We start from the raw sequence: 18,119 nt of genomic DNA on the forward strand, positions 1-18,119 counted from the left end.
ACGGCAAGGCTTTGGGGGTCCCCAGTTTCCAGCCCCACAGGCTTTTGGGTCCCCAATCTCCAGCCCCAACAGGCTTTGGGGTCCCCAGTCTCCAGCCCCAACAGGTTTTCGGGTCCCCATCCCTAATTACCGACATTGCAAGGCTTTGGGGTCCCCAATCTCCAGCCTCAGCAGGTTCTGGGGTCCCCATCCCTAATTAGCACCGCTGCCAGGCTCTGGAGTCCCCCATCCCCGATTTCCAGCCCCATGGAAGGTGTTGGGTTCCCCACTTTCCAGCACTCTTCCCCCTTCTCTGAACCCTCCCGTTCCTCCCCCAAACCTCGTGCCCCCCATTTCCCCCCCCATTGCTCTAACATCCCCCGGTAGAAATATTGCCCTTTATTTACCCAGTAAGACCCCAAATGCCCCTGTTCACCCCCAAACTCACACCGGGGGGGTGGTGGTGTCCCTCCGTGGCACTTCCACCCCTCCAACCCCCCTCCCCAAAAGGACCAGCCATCTGTTTCTTTTCCTTTTTATTTGTTAAACTGCTAAAAATTCATCGGGATGGGGAGGGGGGAACCCATTAACACCCCCCCCCAAAAAAAAAAAAAAAAAAAAAAAAAAAAAAGAAAAAAAAAATGTAAACAAGATTTTAAATATCACCGAAAATCGCTTTTCATTCCTACGCTCGGCCGAGCCCGGGACGACGACGGGGACGGGATGGGACGACACACCTCGCTCACAGCACCAGCGGCTCACGGGGAAGGCGGGGTGTGAAAATTTGGGATGAATTTATCATTAACGGTGCAGAACATGCCTTTCCGCGACCGACGGGGATGGAGGAGGGATGGCCCCGGCCTCTCCGGCGGGTTTGGGGTCATTTAAGAGGGGATTTTGGGACCGGTTGAGGAGGGAGACCAGGTCAAAACTGGGAAAACGCCCCTCGAGGGATGCTCTTGCAAGGAGAGGGACGTCAACCCAACGATCCGCTGTCCATCCCCCTTTTTTTTTAAACCTTTTTTTTTTTGGGTGAATGACAAGAGACATGCAAAGGGGAGGAGGGAATCGATGCCGAAGCCCCGACCGCCCTCCCCGCAGCGAAACGCTTAAAAGGGAGAAGAAAATATTTCGTAGATCACCTTAGGTGCTCCTGAGGTTTTGGGGCGGGGGTTAAAAATTGGATGTTGCCTTCCCTTAGGATAAATCGACCGGGTTTGGGATCGGAGCGGGAGAGGGTTGGATTTAACGAGGGATTTATTTACAGAGGTGGAAACGCCGTGCAGACCAAGGAAAAAAAACCCCACCAAACCAAAACCAATCCTCCCCCATCCCCACCGCGGCTGGGATGCGATTTAAGGCTCCGACCGGCAAAAAGCTCAGTGGGGGGGGGGGGGAACCCCACCTCAAACAACCCCGAAACAAAAAATTGAGAGTAAAAGAGGGGCCACGTCACGGCACTGCCGGTTTGGGGAGGATTCCCTCTTTTTCAGGTGCTGGAGGTTGTTGACCAAAACCTGGCAGAATCCACTCAATTTTCCCGCCCCCCCTTCCCCCCCCCATCATCTCCAGCAAGGGAAGGAGGGAGAGTTGTCCCAGAAGGACGCGCAGGTTCAATCCCTTCGGATTTGTATTTGTTTGAATCTTTGCGGAAGGAGGCACGTGGAAAAACGAGGCGCGGTTACTGCCGCCGAGGCTGCTCGCGCCCTCAAATTTACCAAAATTCATCCTTTTAGGCTGGAAAAAAACCCAAAAAACAACCCCGTTCCCAGGCTACGAGGTGCTGGTTCAGCCTTGAACGGGGTTTGGGCTGTTGAGCGAAACGAAACCTTCAAGTCTAGAAGGGAGCGGGCAGCCAAATTTCTCAGTTTGGGGGAAATAATGGGATTTTGAGAGTAAGTGGTATGGTTTGGGGTTTTTTTTTTTGGCGGATCAGGAGGGATCAGGGCTGATCCAGCACAGGGCAGGGAGAGGGGGACGCTAACACCCGGCTAATTTGTAGTATTTTTGGCATTTTGATGCAAAAAAATAAAAAAAAAAGAAAGGTCTCTTTCTTCCTTCTTACGGTCCTGTAGGGAGGACAGGACGGAGAGAGGCAGGAAAAAAAAAAAAAAAAAAAGGCATCGTGTTTGTGTCGAGCAAAAGTTTGCAGTGCTGGAAGATTCATTCCTGGTGGGGTATTGCTGTTGTTTTCCTTAGGGAGTCAAAGCACGGAAATAACGAGCGCGGGCAAGCAGAGAGCCTCCCGCCTGCCGGTATTTGGGTTGTTCGTATAAAACCCCTTTTACTCACGTCCCACGAGGAGTTTTGGAGAGACACGAAGCCTCTCAAACCCCCGGAAAATAAAACCCAACCTCAAGAGGATACTGGATGGCAGATTTCCCTACCTGCTCACCCCCAAAAATCCTCGGCTTGGATCGCGGCGGCGTGGGTCCTTCCCCGCCTGTAAACACGATTCGCTTAACTGGGCTCTTACCGGGAACCGGCTGGGCAGCGCTGGAGGTTTTTCTTGGGATTTTATTGGTTTCTCGCTCCCTAATTCACAGTTTGAACGCCTGTGTGACAGAGTAAGGGCTTGGAAAGGAGAGGGAAGAGCCGCGGAAAGGGAGGGGAGAAGGTGGATGGCGGCGAAGGGCTCGGGCCGCATTATCTTTTCGCTCGCACAAAGTACAAGGCATTTGTTTTGGGATAGTATTTCACGTTTTGTTTCTTGTCCATGAGGCCACCGAATATGATTAACTCCCCTCTGCCTTGCACCACCGTGTGTAAACTGGTTTCGGGCGGTCCCACCACCGAACTGCTGTTGAACACTTTCCATTTGACTCGTCCTTTTTCCTTGGTGTCTTTAATGTCCAGCACGTACATCTGCATGGGTTTGCAGTTCATGCTCTGGTATAAAGGCTTCCCCACGTTGAGGGATTGGGGAGGGTGGTGGCCCAGGCGGCGGGCGATGGGAGGTAAGGAATGGCCGTCGCCTTGCGTAGAGCCCGGACGCGCTGTCGAGCCCGTCTCGGCACTCGGAGACCCCGGGGAAGAAGCCAGCGGAGGGCTCAAGGCGGCAGAAGCCGAGGAGGCTTTGGAGGAGAGGGCTTTGACGGGCTCCCAGCTCCCCCCCAGCGGGGGAAGAAGCCAGCGGAGGGCTCAAGGCGGCAGAAGCCGAGGAGGCTTTGGAAGAGAGGGCTTTGACGGCCTCCAAGCTCCTCCGCAGCGCGCCGGGAGAGACAGCCCCCGGCAGGGAGGGGGGGACGTGGGGAGGCGTGTGGATGCCGTTGGTTTGCTCGGGGGGGTTCCTCACGCTCGCACTGACTGTCCTGCCCTCCACACCGTCCATCTGGCAGATGATGGAAGCCGGTTTCTGTTCCCAGCTCAAGTCGACGGATCCCAAACGCAGGTCTTTCTGCTCCGGCAGTGATCCTCGTCGCGGTGCCAGGGCGAGCCCCACTTTTAGGTCGTATCCTTCAGCCGCGGAAGGAGTGCTGGGCGATACGAGCTGCACGGGGCTGTCCAAGGAGGCACCGCCGGCCGCCGTGGCTCCGGGCGATAAACTCCCACCGTTGAGTACAGGGGAACTGTCCCCTCTCGCCGGGGAGAGGCTGCCTTCCCGGGATCCCGAAGGGGTTTGCCGTTGCGCTCTGGGTCGCAAAGTGCCCCAGCGGCCGTTGACGCAGGGAGCTTCGTCCGTGTTCCTGACGGGAGATTGAGAGCGGTATTCCCGCGTTTCGGGGACCAGGGCGGGCGGCGTGGCGCTGATGGGAGAGGGGCGAGAGTTCAAGCTGGGACTCAGCGGGGCTCTCCCGCTGGGAGCTTGGCTAAAAACCACGACGCACTGTCCCACCTGGAAGAGGAGAAGGGGAGATAAGAGGTCACAAACGGCAGGATGACACCTTGCGCTGTATCGGGGGGAAAATAGAGGGGGATGGAGCATTCTGGGCAGGCAATAAAGATCAAGGGATGTATACGAGAGAGCAGAGAGCCCACCGCGGCCGTACCCTGCAGGCAGGATGGCACCACAGCTCCGGGGCTCCGTGGTCTTCGTTCTCCACCTTGAGGGGCTGCCACGTCCAGGGGTTGGCGTGCATGTGCAGTAACCAGGCGTCTTTAAAGAGCTGTGAAGACAAGCGTGACAGATTTAGGAACCCAGTTTGAGATTTAGGAGCCTGGCTCGCTGCCGAGATCATCGCATCAGAGGGAGGAGTGGTGCTTTGCTGCTGCAGACAGAGGAACGGTGACCCAGATCAGGACCTGACCGCCCTGGAGTGACTACACCCTACTCTGGCCACGGACAAATCCCTTCATCTCCGTCTTCTACCCCAATATAAGATCAGGGCTCGTTCTTCCGAGGCTCAATTAACTTCATGAGCAGCTCAGATAGTGCCTGGGGTGCTTTTTTATTAATTAAAGCAGCTCTAGCAATAGCTAGACAGCTTCTTTGGATTATCTACTGCGTGGGTGCCCAGATCTGCAGGATAAAATGCCACCTGGGTAACGTGCAGAGTACTCCCTCTCCCCAGTTCAGCATCCAACTACGGCGAGACACGTCCAGTTCGCGCCCATGCTGCCCCCAGGATACTTACTGCATTGGGACCACCACAGCCACCCAGGATTAAAATGGTTTCGTTGTCTATTACGATCTGGAAGGGAAAAAAGAAGAGCGTTTCAGACCGAGAAGGACGCAAAGCAGTCCCCGGCGCTTTCGGCAAGGCCTCCAAGTGCAGGCAGAGCCAGGTTATGGCTTCTCAGCCGCGCAGACGCTGCCGAATTTTGTCCGCCCTGGGATGAGGAGCGGAGTTGGGATGGAGAGCCGGTTTTGCTGGGCCTGAGGCAAAGCGGGATGCAGGGTTCACCCCGCTGCCTTGTCCCAAACGGCTCGCAAACCAGTTCCTCTTACAGAGGAGGGCAATTACCCTTCCTGAAGCCGAGCCAACCAGCAAGGGACTCAACACCCCTCTTCAAATAAAGGAGAAGGTGGAAGGATTGTCTGGGAGGGCACGTGCTTGCAGCAATACTTGTTAGATGCTGGTGGTGGGTGAGGTAGTCCCTTAATCTTGTTTTCCAGTGGAGGGAGAGAAAGGAACTTTCAAGCACGATCCATCTTATCTCTTCTGGTTGCTCTGCTGAGATGAACCGCGCACTGGGAACCACCGGGCACCATAAAGGGAAGGCAGGGATGCCAGCTGCGATGGAGACACCTACATTGAGCCAGTGACTCCTACGAGCTCCCTGCCCTGGGCGGGCAATAAAACAGGCGCTGCCAGACCCGTGCTTTGAGCAGGCACAACGCAGAGTCGCTCGAACCGAGAATCAGGAGAGCGGAGCAATCAAAAGGGCCCCGAGCTAAACCAACTTGTGATAACACTTCACTGATCTTAAATGCCACGGGGAACGATCGCCGGGAGAAAACAGCAATTTGTTTTCTAGAAATGCTCATTAGAGTTCTGAGTCACGTGCAGGACACGGCACGGTACCTGCCTGAGCGTCAGGGAGATTAAAAGTGCACCCTCACAGAACAGATGGCTGGAGAAAACAAGGGCCCGTTGGGCAGAGGCTGCAAAGATAACTTGGAAATCGGGCGCTAGCTTACAGGCGACCCGCTGAGAGCTGCCTGGAAGCTGGAAATGAAGCCGTGTCTGGTTTATCTTTGGCAGCTTGTGTCGGTGCTGGGGAGCTGAGCTAGTGAAGTGAAGGAGAGCTCACCTGGGACTGGCCACCTCGTGGGTGAGGGCTGGGCCCGGAGATGTTGGGCTTGGACCAAGCCCACTGCTCGAGATCCAGCACCCAAACGTCGTTGCTCCTGCAAGGACGAGAGAAGAAGCGGTGACGATACAACCAGGCTCTCTGGGCACTTGAAATATGGGTTCAGGGCAGAGTTTTATGGCAGAATTGGATTCTCCGCGGGCCGGAGCCTCGAGGGGATTCAACACAAGATGCGAAATGTGCACTAAGGCAGCCCACGGACTCCCAAAGCCTGTAGAGATTTCCTTCCGAAAGGCTATGAGCTACTCCAGGACCACCACAACACACTCCCTGCTCGCAGGAGCGCTTGTCAGACACCCTCACCCCAGACTTACATTTGCCGAGATCCTAGCGAACCCCCAAAGACTATCATTTTGTCTTCGATGACACAGGAGGAGTGTCCTGCCATGGGAGGGGGGCCATGGGTGGTCACGATGCAGTTCCACCTGGGGGAAGAGAAAGACATTCACTATCGGGTCGGAAAGGAAAGCGCTGGATGAATGGCAAAACGAGAAATCCCAGGGGATGGCAAAGTCCTCAAGAACATTTTACAGAGGAAAACCTCAGGGAAAACCTCCAAAGATCCAAATAATAATGAAACTAATTAGAAATACTAACGCGCTAAACATTTTTAAAGCATGACAAAGTCACAAGGCCAAGTTGGAAATATCGCCCCTTTCAATTAAGTTCGCCCTGAATTATTTCCAACGCGGTTTAATTACAGCATTCTAACGACACTGCCCAAAAGTGCATTGGCTAATTGACACTTTTGATGATGAAAAGTTCTCAATGAAAGAGGAGCAGGAACCAGCGCCGCTTTGACACAGCATTCGCTCCTTTCTCACACACAAGCATCAGTGAGAAAGCCTGGTCTAAAAACCAGCTGAACGGTGTTTTAAAGCAGAAAGGAAAATTCCTGCCACCTCCGCGGTCACTGCTGGATACTTTATTAACAGCCCAGGAGCTTTAAAGGCAAAGAGCTCACTTAAGCGGTGCAGACACCCGATTTATTGTGTCTCCCTTGGAGGGCCACAGGAGCTTTGAGTTTTGGACCATCGCTAAAAGCAAGACCTCCAGGATTTAAGGCTTTATCTCCTCCTTTCCTCAGAAAGACCTCACTGCTCACGGCCAAATCAATTACGCATTTAGAAGATTCACATCCAGATTTTCCACCTGGCTGGATGGGAACGCTCAGGGAGTCTGGCATATTTTAGGTACGAGTTGAGAGCTGTATGGAAGCAACCACCACCCAAGAGGTGCCCGACAGCACTGCCGGAACCCACATCTCCCCTGTGCTCCTGTGTTTTTGGGGATTTTTTTTTTTGTTGTTTCAGTAAGAGCATCACAGACACACCAGGATTACACACACCGAGGAAAGCAGGACCGTGCAGAGCTTCCCAGGCGGGCTCGGAGAGACACCCTCTGGCATTCCTCCAGCTGCATTACAGACACATTTTTCCAGGATCAAAGCCTGGGCTTCGTATCCAGATGTGCTCTTACCAGTTTTTGGAGGGTGAGTATGTATGGATTTCATCGAAGAACCTCTCTGGCTGGTGCAGAGGGTAAGGGCTCGGCCGCGTCCACCCACCGAAGAGCACAAGCAAGTCCTTGTAGACCACCAGCGTGGCGCCAGCCTTGGGCGAGGGGTACGAACCTGGGCAGGGACAGAGAAGGGGAAGGTTAGGAAACCACGCTCGGACACAGCCGCCGAACTCCGCATCAGTTTTACCAAAGTGCGACAACACGGAGAGTCCACCTTTGAAAAAAAAAAAAAAAAAAAAAAAAAAAAAAAAAAAAAAAAAACAACAAAAAAAAAAAAGAAATAATAAAATAGCAGAAAAGAAGGCAAAATTCGAGTCGGGAGCCTGGGAAGAAAAGCGACTGCCAATTTGTGTCATCGTAATTAGTAGGAGCCCGAAAGCACATCTCATGTATGGCAAAACATCTGTCACTCACTGGCAGGAAATTGCTAGCTTTCTAATGTATCCCTTGAAATTATTGCTTTAGCGCTGAATAAAAGCAATAATTACTTCCAAATACCTAGTAACTTCTCCCCAAGGAAGGAGGGAGAACGCATACCAATTCTAACGCATCCGGCGTCGCTCGTGGTAGATCGCTTGGGTACTCACGCACCAAACCCATTTTTTTTGCGAAGTGGCACGATTAAACCCTAAATGCTTTGCTGCGTGAATTAACAGTCACTCTTCGAATCTGCGGAATGAAGCGCTCCTCTAAAAATTTAAGAGGCTTTTTGCTTGGCTTGTTAGAGGTTCGAAAGGCTCCGCAGGGGCCGGGGACCTCCTGGGTAGGACCTGGGCAAGCAAGACGAGGTGATCTCTTGGGCTCGGTGCCGTCGCGATTTGCTGCACTCAGAAAATGCTGTGCACGCCGAAGGTTTTCCAGCAGCACAGCGAAGCGCCAAGCTCGCCTCTCAACCTACGGCTGCTCTGTTACGACCCCAGCGCCTGCCAGCGCTGTGCCGCTACCTCGCGGATGCGTTAGGTGCTGAATTGCTTCCCAGGAAAAGCTAAAGCCAGGGCTGACGCGTCCGAGCATCCTCCTTCCCACGGCTGTCACCAGCACCGGGCAGATTCCTCCACCTCTGCAGTCACACTTTCAAAATAATCATTAAGACATCACCCGAAAGAAAATGGATGTGCGTGCCCAGCCGCGGGAACCGGGGGCAGCTCAAGGGCAACGGCTGCGCACGTGGCCGCAGAAGCACCATCACCCTCTCCAAAACGGCCGGTACACCAAACCGACCTCTCTCCTCCGATGTCCTAATAGGATTTTTGAGAAACATTTTTAGCAGGTAATGACATGCAGAACCCAGACTATTTTTAAAAGAAACCAGAGCTGCTATTTTAAGATGTTGCAGCTGAGAAAAGCAATTCGATTGCGATGGGTTCCAGGTGGTGGGTGGGAAGAGGTTGCCAAAAAAGCAACCCCCAGCCAGCCGCAGAGGAGATGGCCACAGGGTCCCTGAGCCTTTCCCCAGGGAAAAAAAAATAAAAGATACATTTTGCTGCTGCTCTCAGGTATACAGGTATGGGGAGAAAGGGATTAAAGTCACGCAGGAAGCAATTTTTTGTGCTGGGGAACACCTATAGTGTGGCCAGAGCTATACCCAAGGTCTCCTTAAAGACGAGAGTGCCAGAAGAGGGTCACATTTGGTTACTCTTTGTTCCCAAATTCCAGTTTTCCTGGCTCATTCTGTGGCTGTGTGCAATTCATTAATTCACACCAGCAGGTTTCCAGCCTAAATATTTCCCCGGCGGAGCGTAAAGTTGCTTTCCCGAGCTCAGCATCGCAAACTAGACTGCTAGAAACGTTTCGACCCGACTTGCAGAGAACGGGCTGGTTGGGCTTCTCCATGGAGGATGCCACGAGGCAGCACGGGGTGAAAGGTGCTGGGTTTAAATTGGGTTATTTTTAAACCAAAAAGGTTAAAACTAGTCATCCCAGGATGGAGAAACAGATGGGTACTTTGCTCGGGAAGGCCTGGGACGGCGCAGGGTGAGAAAAGCCACCCTCCTCCTGCTGTAACCTGAAGGTCAACCCCAGCCTCAGACACCGAGACGGTTCCCAAATGAGTCAACAACGTGTAAACAGCCCAGGGCAAAGGCTAGCCCTGGTTTTTCAGGAAGCTTTGCCTGTTATTGGACGTTGTACAGGTGTAAATGAGCGGAGTTTCATTCTGCAATGCAGGGGAAAAAAAAAAAAATAATCAAAATCTGAATTTTACAAGTCAAAGTAAGAGTTGGCTTCTCAGAGCCTCTTCCAACCAGACAGTCGGGATATCTACGGATGCGCGAGACGCACCCCAAGCTCGTCCTACCGGAGAGGGCTTCAGCAATGTTGTGTTTGAGCAGAAATAGGCAGGGCAAAGAGCGGCTGAAACCTGGAGAATTAATAGCACTTATCTCTACAGCAGAGGAGAGCTGCCGGGTGCTGTCACCACCGTCCCCGGGAAGGTCAGGAGCATCTCGAGGGAGGCAGAGCAACGCCTGCCCTGCCCAGGCGAAGGGGGAAGGCGACCGGCAGCCTTTGTGACTTCAGGTCTCAAGTATGCGGAGGAGCGAAGGGAGGAAGGCAGCAGGGACATCAAAGGGACACGGCTCAATTACGTGGGGCCCCGTAACGACCTGCGCACAGTCCGAGCTCCCAGAGCGGCGTTTCAAAGGCTTGCAGGAACATACTTGACTTGGGAGGGCTCCTTCCTCTCCAGGGTTACGTTTTTGCTAACGAAACGGCTTCTGTTCCTCGCCACCGGGCTGAAGAGCTGGCAGAAGAACATCGTTAGCCAACTGCACTGGTTTCAAGTGCTGCCTTGGTCAGGGCTGAGGGAGAGCGCAGAGAGGACTCTTCCCGGCTGGGTTTCTAAGCTCCACACCCTGATAACACCATCCAGCCCGGTACCAGATTATCTTTCCTCGGGGATAAAAATTCAAGCGCGCAGAGGGTGTAGCACAATTAACTACCCCTAAACATAGAAGGCAACATCTCTTTACAGCTGACGCTGTTTATTCAGTCAGGATGAGCAGCTTAAAGCTGGTCCGAGCTATTTTTTTTTTTTCCAGTTGATGGATTTTCCTGGCTCGCACAGCAGATACATACTTTTCAAAAAAACAAACAAACAAAGATCTCCGGCTTCCATGGATGTTTGGAAGAGAAATGCCAGCCTCTGATCGCTCCCGACACAAGCTCTGGATGCTATCTATTTAGGATCTGTCCTTATAAGCATTTTTTTAAAGCCCGTTTATTCAGCCCTCTAATGCAACGGGAGCAGCACGCGCAGAGATCGGCGGCCACAAAAGAAAAGCCCGGCCGTAAGGGCACGTCTAACACGAATTTCCAGACCAGCCTTTCACCCAACGACTCTAAAAACGACTATCAAGGGGAGCTAGAAATAAAAACGAAGGTGGCGGTGGTGGTGGTGGGGGGAAAGGAGTCAGGCGGTGCCCGATTCGATGGGATTACCCAGATGAAAGGGTCGGTTCAGATCGATATCGTTTGGGGCAATATCGTAAGAGAGACGCGCTGGAGCGGAGCCAAGGGTTCGTACCGGCTTGCGGGGGGGAAGGTTAAGATATGGAGAGAGTTCTGGGGTTGTATCAAGGGGATACATCTCGGGGAATTTTATTACAGCAGACTAAGCTTGCTGGAGATAGATGAGACGAGAGGTACTAAGAATAACCGGGGGCCGTTATTGCCGGATCTGATGGGTTTTTCAAGCCACCCTAGCTCCGGCTATAGACGATGCTGTTCTCCCCACGACTCCAGTGAGCTGATCGGAGTCATGGCCGGTTGATTCGATTTACGTGAAAAGCCAGGATAAACAAAACCAGGCCCACAGCCGCGTTTCCAATTTCAAAGCCGAGAAATGAAAGCGAGCTCGTCCAGCAGCCAGTGGATTTCGATGCGCAAAGGCAGCCAAGCTCCCGAGGTTCAAAAGCCGCCCGCAATCTGCACACCAAAGGCGTAGGAAACCATCCCGGGGAAGGGCTCGGGGCTAACAGCCACTACCTGCACCAGCAAAGAAAAAAAAAGAGGCAAGGTGATGGTCCTGCTCCGTCGTGGCTCAAACCACACTGGAAACACGGCCGCTGCCTGCCAAAGCCGGCCTCTCCCTGCCAACAAATTATATTTGTTCAACAAATTATGTGCCATCACAAGGACACGCTTAATTTGGTGGGTACATTATCAGCGGAGCACATTATAATCCCAAAGAAAAAGCCAGAGGGAGATGCTGAACCTGCAGAGTCAGGTACGAAAAACATCATTTGCTGGTGACCAGCGCTGGTGGTTTGCACCTCTGCAAAGTCGGAGCGTTTCAGTATAGCCCACCTGCAGAAGAAGAAGTTGTTTTGTAGGATTTCACCCCGAGGAGACTGTGTGGCTGAGGGAGACTCAAAGAGAAGTGGTAAAAAGCAAATTCTTTTTAAGAAGGGGGAAAAAAAACAATTGACCCATGTTGGATGTCACAGCAGAAATGAGGCTAAAGGCACAGCACAGACCTACTGCGCTCTGGATTTACAGCAGCCCCGTCTCAGACCTTTCCTCGCAGGAGGAATCGGCTCTCCCGTGGCCGGTTTAAACCGTGTACCTCTCGCGGGGAGCTGCCTGCAATGTGGAGAGCTCGTGTTCTCCTCGACGGCTTGGCAGAGGGGGAAACCTCCTGTGTCGCCTCCGACTGACCGGCAGCAGCCGAGTACTGACGCTCAGTCCGGATTTACGAGCCCGGATTTTAGGCTGTCAGAGATTTAAAGATGTCAAATCACATCAAATCAAAGCTCATCCAGCCCAGCACCACCACCTACCCCAGCCGAGGGATTACCTCCACTACACTCCATCACGCAAAAGTCCATCCCAAACTTCCACAAGAGCGTGAAATCCCCAAATTTTCCCCCTTCGATGGGAAGGGAACCCAGAGAAGGAAAAAATAATAAATCCCTCTGCTCTGCAGGCCAGCCGGGATTTTTCCGCAGCAGTCTGCAGATCTGCCTGAAAGCTTTTCCCCTGCCAGCAGCTCATGGGGTTTCACAAGGGGAAAAACAACAAGCCAGGGAGAGCAGCGGTCCAGAGGCCAGAACACAACGCGATCGGCAGAGGATGCGCATCCCGGCAATCCCAGCATTAGCATCGGATTTGGGAGACGCCAAAGGAAAGCTCCTCTGAAAAATGTGGATGGCTCCGGGGGACGTAAAACTTTCCCTAAGTCAAACCCCAACATTTAGGACTGGCTGGTCCACTGCCTCGGATCCAGCATCCGACATTCACCTGTTTTTATCTCCGAGATGTTCAAAACAGGGCATTGGGATTACCAACATTTTCAAGACTGGCTTTGACCGGGTCTGCCTAAACTTTAAAGCTTTTAAGAGCCAGGCAAATATCATCTTCCCTTACCAAAGCCACAGAAGATTTAGTGTTCCCTCAAATCTGGCTCAAAAAAAAAAAAAAAATAAATATAATTTCCTTGCTCGGAAGCAGACAGGAATTCAGCTTTGCAAGAGAAAAAAAGAAAAACTGGACAAGACGTGTCTCCCCAACAGGGAGATAAAACCTTTGCGGGCGCATACATCTGCTGCCTGCAGAATACCTCTCAGGTAGTGCAGGAAAATATCCGTGCACCATTGCAGAGGTTGGTGTTTTGGGTTTTTTTTTTGCAAGTTAGGGGGGTACGTAACCAAACCCACAGCAGCCCCCCCTGATGTTTTCCACACGGAACAAGTTTCCACCGCGCTCTCAGCGTCGAATTGCCACCCTGCAACGACACAGGCTTACGGTGCAAGCCCAGTCAAACCCACGGCGTCGAACCAAAGGTCTGGTTCCTTGCAATCTTTACAAGGCGGAGGCAGAAATCCCTGCGGGGGAGGATAAGTCACCTCTAAGCTTTTGCAATGTCACAGTCGTTTTATTTATTTTATTTTTTTTTTTTTAAACCCAGGAAATTCTTACATGCTGCAACTCGGAGCCCGATAAAGCTGTTGAAAAGGAGAGGCAGTGCCCTCTGAACCCTGTGCAACAGGATTACTGAGTCACTCTGTGCTAATGCTCGGCAAAAATGTCCTTATGCAGCAAGTTGAGCAAACAGCTACGAGATAAGAGTGCCAGAACCCCTCCCGGGGCTTTGCCCCCTTATTCTCTTAATAGCTGCAAACGAGGATGGAGGATCACTGCGATTCACGCACCTCGATGCTACAGGAGAGGTTTTATTAAAGTCCATCCCGAGCGTTTCTCACCAGCAGCATCACTCCAAGGTGCTGAGTACTCCCTCGCGGTGAGGTCACCCCGTATTCCCCTTCGCAATCATCTCACTGGGTTTTTGGGAAATGCAAATTTGGCCCTGCGGTAAAGGGTGCCGCTGTTGCAAAAGCTGCTTTTCCCTCTAGGTGGGTGGAAACAAAACGCCAGCCAGCGATCCACCTCTCCCTGCTTTAATACTTGTTTTTTTCCTCCCCCCCCAAAAAAAACGCTTGAGTGATACCCTGCAGACTTTCAAGTGATTTGAGTAACAGTCTGACATCCTACACAAAACTGCTCCGCCGCTTAATTAAAGAGCTCAACGCTTGGAGAGAAAGGGTTGATCAGCTCCCGCGACTTGTCTTCCCTCCAGGAGGCAAACGGAGGGATGGAAATTGCTGTATCAGACTACACAACGCCATAATAACCGGCTAATTGTAGGGAAGGGACGGAGGTATGTGCGGGTTCGCAGAGGAGCGTGCCCCGGCTCTGCTGAGCTCCGCACTTTTCGCTCAAGTCACGCTCCCGTTTTGTTTGCCACAGCACGAGGGAAGGCAGCGGAGGCATTTCAGACAGAGAACCCCCAAATTACTGGCGTTTCAGGAAACGGCTGCTGTGTAATTTGGTGAGGTTACAGCCACCACAGGGCTAAAAAACCCTTCAAGAGCATCCTGTGGGCACAGCCAGAAAAGTTTACTCGACTAAAGCGCAAAAAGCTCAGCGTTGGTAAGAGCGGGACTATGCTGGTCACAAAGTTTGCTGCAAGGAAAACGCAGCTACTTACTGAAAACCCAACACCTACCTACTGAAAAACGCCAGTACAACACCCAAAGGGATCTTCAGTCCAGCTCTTTACATCTCCCTTTTAACCAGCTCTTCCCTCACTTGCCGTCTTCCCCCTGATTTTCATTTTCAAGCCATCGGTTCCTCCGCTACCCTTCCTTCACGCAAGGAGCGCGCTTTTCTCCTTCGTTCCCGTAAATCAAGCGCTTAATGCCAAACTCGCTAAATATTTCATGTCGGGAATAAATATTCACCTTTTGGACTGCAGACAAGCATGAGCCAGTGCTTCGTCACTCCGCCTGCCTACCAGCTTTAAGGAGATTTTACAGCAGATGCTTTCAGGAAAGATATAAAAAAAAAATAAAAATCAAAGACTCTTTAAGTGCTCGCAGCCTGAAAGCACGTCACGCCGGCTAGGGTAGATCCTGTAAAATGAATATTGCGTATTCAATCTTGAGCGTTACATATGTAATCTCGGTGGAGAGGGTCCTTAAGGCAAAGGCACGACAGCATTAGCTTAAAGAAGGAAAACCTCCAGTCAGGATGCGTGCCCGCTGGCTGGGAGGTCTTGGAAGGAGCTCTTGCCGATAGGTGTCAGCACAGCCTGCCCGAAGCCTCCCAGCAGGACCTTTCCCAAGGCTCCTGGAAGCTCCTTCCCAGCTGACGAGACTTTTCTAAGCCATGGGATAGCGGGGTTTTACTTCATCGACCCTAAAAATGGAGCTGCCCCCGAAGGCGAAGGTACGAAGCCTTCCCTCCTCGGCAGGTAACAGACTTGAGAAAAGAAAGAACAAGATATAAAATGCCCGGGGGTGCCCGTGGTCAGAAAAACCTCCATCACACCTCGGTACCTCCTGCGCCTCTCGCTCAGGGCGGCGTCCGGGATGACGGCATCAGCCTCAGGCAGGAGCCGGTTCAGGCTATCAGCTTCCTCTCTGGTGCAACGCATTAATTATATCTGAGACAACACCAATGTAAACAACCAGTATGTGTGGCCGGGGCGCCCGTTTGCGTATTTTTAAGCCTTCTTTCCTGAAAAGGAAATAAAATAGAAGGTTTCACAGATGCCTTGGCGGCTCTCACAGCCTCCCGACAGCTTGCAAATACCTTAGGCTCCAGTCAGCCAAACTCGGACAAGCAGATATCTGCAAGACATTAAATTCTCTGCAGGGCTGTGGAATCAAACATCAGGAAAATCAAAAGTCAGACCCCTGAAAGGAAAAAAATCCTCACAGTAAAAAAAAAAAAACGCAAAAGCTCGTGCAAAATCAACCCTAACTTCTGCTAAGGGAAGTACCGGTTTAAGAGGTTACAGATTTGCACTTTGAGACCGTTAAAAAGCAAACTCCAAGCGCCGGTTTTGTGAGGCGCAGGAAGGAGGACCGCAGGAGAGAGCTTTCTACACATCATTTCAACAGCAGGTACCCATATCCAGATGGGCGAGACCATCAGAAGTTCCCAAACTCATCAAGAGCTACCGGATGCTCAGCACCATCGAGACACCACTACTTACTTGTCTATATAAGGACTCTCAACCCCAGGAACCTATTTTTGCAAATCTCAGACTTCTTATTTACCAACAGGGCTGCAAATAGTTTTCCCCAATTTTGGTATAGCACGTTTGTCAGCAGTATTTTCAGATGGCCCGGGGTCATGTTTAAAATGAGCGCGTACTACCCGCGATGCTGAGAAGCGGCGTGCATCAGCCAGCCCTCGCCAGCCAGTCGCCCCGTCCCTGCTGGAGGCTACCTTTGTGCGTCGCAAACGGGGATTCAGGCTAAAAATTCTCCGTATCCGTCCCGGAGGCCGATAAAGGCAATAGTGGGAAAAATTCCTCCGGTAATCTCTGGAGGGATCTGCAGCCAGGGAGCTTCTCTCTGAGAATCTAAATTCGACAAGTTTAAAGCAACAGGCTGTTTTTCATGCCCTTCTGCTCGATCCATGCCAATAGCATCTTAAGAAGGGCTGCTCCATGCAGAGAGACACGAGAAAATAGCTAGAGAGATGAATGTCATACGGGCAGATTTAAAATCCCAAATTAATGCCTCTCCCTCTCATCATCCAGGAGACAACAGCATCACCACAACCATTCCTTATCCTGTCTCTTGCTCTGTTAGATGCGCAGGGTTGCTGGTTTTACCATGGCAAGGTTGTCGGCTCCCATGCGAGCAAGCACTCCCAAAAACCTCCTGGCAGCTCTTTGACCAGCTGGGTGTCTCCTTTCGAACCCGAGCAAGACGCGGTGAGAGCCAGCGAGCTGTGGAGTGCAACGGGGAAGGGAAAGAACATGTCATGATCGCAGCCTACACGAAGCCCCAAGCCTTCCGTATCAGAGATCTCAATGAAAGAGATCCAGAATGCTACAGACTAAAACAAACCCATGGGCTCAAGGATGAGCAGAGGCATGGGATCTCCTCCTGCCCGACTCCATTTCTGCGCCAACATGCAGATGCTCAGCTCTTCCCTTGCCTAAGAGAGAACCGCAAGACCCTGGACCTGTACCGAGGCAAGAGGAAAACCAGATCATAGAATCATGGAATGGTTTAGGTTGGAAGGGACCTTAAAGACCACCTAGTCCCAACCCCTGCCCCGGGCAGGGCCACCTCCCACCAGCCCAGGTTGCTCCAAGCCCCGTCCAACCTGGCCTTGAACACCTCCAGGGATGGGGCAGCCACCGCTTCTCGGAGCAACCTGACCTCACAGGGAAGAATTTCTTCCTCATATCTCATCTCAATCTCCCCTCTTTCAGTGTCAAACTGTTCCCCCTCATCCTATCGCTCCACTCTCTGATCAAGAGTCATCACTTAAACATCCATTTCCCTTCAAGCCACTCCTCTGTTGCATTTTCCCCTCCATATTCCCCCCACGACATATTCCCACCACGTCAGGCCAAGCTGTCCGAGGCAGGACAGGAGGGCATCCAAGGGGTAAAGCATCTTTCCCTGTGGAAGCGCCCCAGTCAGAGAGACATGCCTCGCTGACCTGCTGACGACAGCAGGGCAGCCATCGCCCCGAGGAGTGAATTTCCCAAAGCAGGGACTGGTTTTCCACCCCGAGTTTCATCCGAAGATAAAAATTTGCTGAACTTCCAGTTACTGCGACGCGCCGAGAGTGGGAAACGGGAGAGAGAAACCACCACTTGCTTTGGCTTGCGGATATAAAACCACCTCTACCAAGTCTCAGCATCACCGTGACCGCTCGTTTAGCTGTCCCCTGGCAGGGAAGGCCACTGGAGGACACACAGAGCAGCATCGACCCACCAAAAGGAAGCGGACAGAGCCATTTTGTCCCATACCACATGGCTCCAGCAGAGCCGACTCGCCCGACACCACGAGCGGGATCAGCCACGAGCTCATCCCCATCACAAGCACTCCCTCGGGCAGAGGCATCGCCGGCGATGTGAGCTGCCTCTGCCGCCGCCGGCCTCCACTCCTGGGCCCGTCCCCACCGCGGTGCGCGGGCGGGGTGGCTTCTTCAAAGCAATTCCTGCCCGCCCCTGACGCCACATTCCTGCCATGCCGGAGAGGCGACGGCAGCAGCACCCCGGTGTCCCTGCGGACAAGGTGAGGACCGGGTCGCTCCTTATTTAAATTGCCGAACAGACTCTGCCCCCCACCCTCAAGCTGTAAGACGGGAACGAAGTTACGGAGTGACTTAATGACCTCTGCAGATTTGGAAATGCTACAGGAACCCGGCTCGGGCGCATTGATAAGGATAACTTACTCGGTGCCAGCTGGAGCACGGGGCAGGCTGCGGCCGGGCAGGGGGAGGGAGGAATGGAGAAAGCCACGCAGCGAGATGGGTTTTTCAGACGCAGTGCTCAAGAACAGGAGGCGCAGGTGTATTTTTCACCCTGGTAGCGGCAGGCCCCCTCCCTTTCC

General features: G+C 52.5%; 2 protein-coding genes across 2 annotated transcripts in view; both read right to left on the minus strand.

Moving 5' to 3' along the window:
• Positions 1-136, minus strand: part of EPHA2 (EPH receptor A2) — a 19,998-nt gene extending 19,862 nt beyond the window's left edge. The window contains 1 exon segment of the mRNA XM_009895390.1: positions 131-136. Coding sequence (XP_009893692.1) covers positions 131-136 — 6 coding nt within the window.
• A 2,489-nt stretch (positions 137-2,625) lies between these two features.
• FBXO42 (F-box protein 42) overlaps positions 2,626-18,119 on the minus strand; it is a 36,043-nt gene continuing 20,549 nt past the window's right edge. The window contains exons 4-10 of the mRNA XM_009895384.1: positions 7,213-7,366; positions 6,048-6,158; positions 5,674-5,770; positions 4,554-4,610; positions 3,969-4,085; positions 3,100-3,814; positions 2,626-3,017 (exon numbers count right to left, since the gene is read on the minus strand). Coding sequence (XP_009893686.1) covers positions 2,626-3,017; positions 3,100-3,814; positions 3,969-4,085; positions 4,554-4,610; positions 5,674-5,770; positions 6,048-6,158; positions 7,213-7,366 — 1,643 coding nt within the window. The remainder of the gene's footprint in view (positions 3,018-3,099; positions 3,815-3,968; positions 4,086-4,553; positions 4,611-5,673; positions 5,771-6,047; positions 6,159-7,212; positions 7,367-18,119) is intronic.

The sequence above is a fragment of the Charadrius vociferus genome, unplaced genomic scaffold, assembly GCF_000708025.1.
Source record: "Charadrius vociferus isolate BGI_N301 unplaced genomic scaffold, ASM70802v2 scaffold1091, whole genome shotgun sequence".
Classification (NCBI taxonomy): Eukaryota; Metazoa; Chordata; class Aves; order Charadriiformes; family Charadriidae; genus Charadrius; species Charadrius vociferus.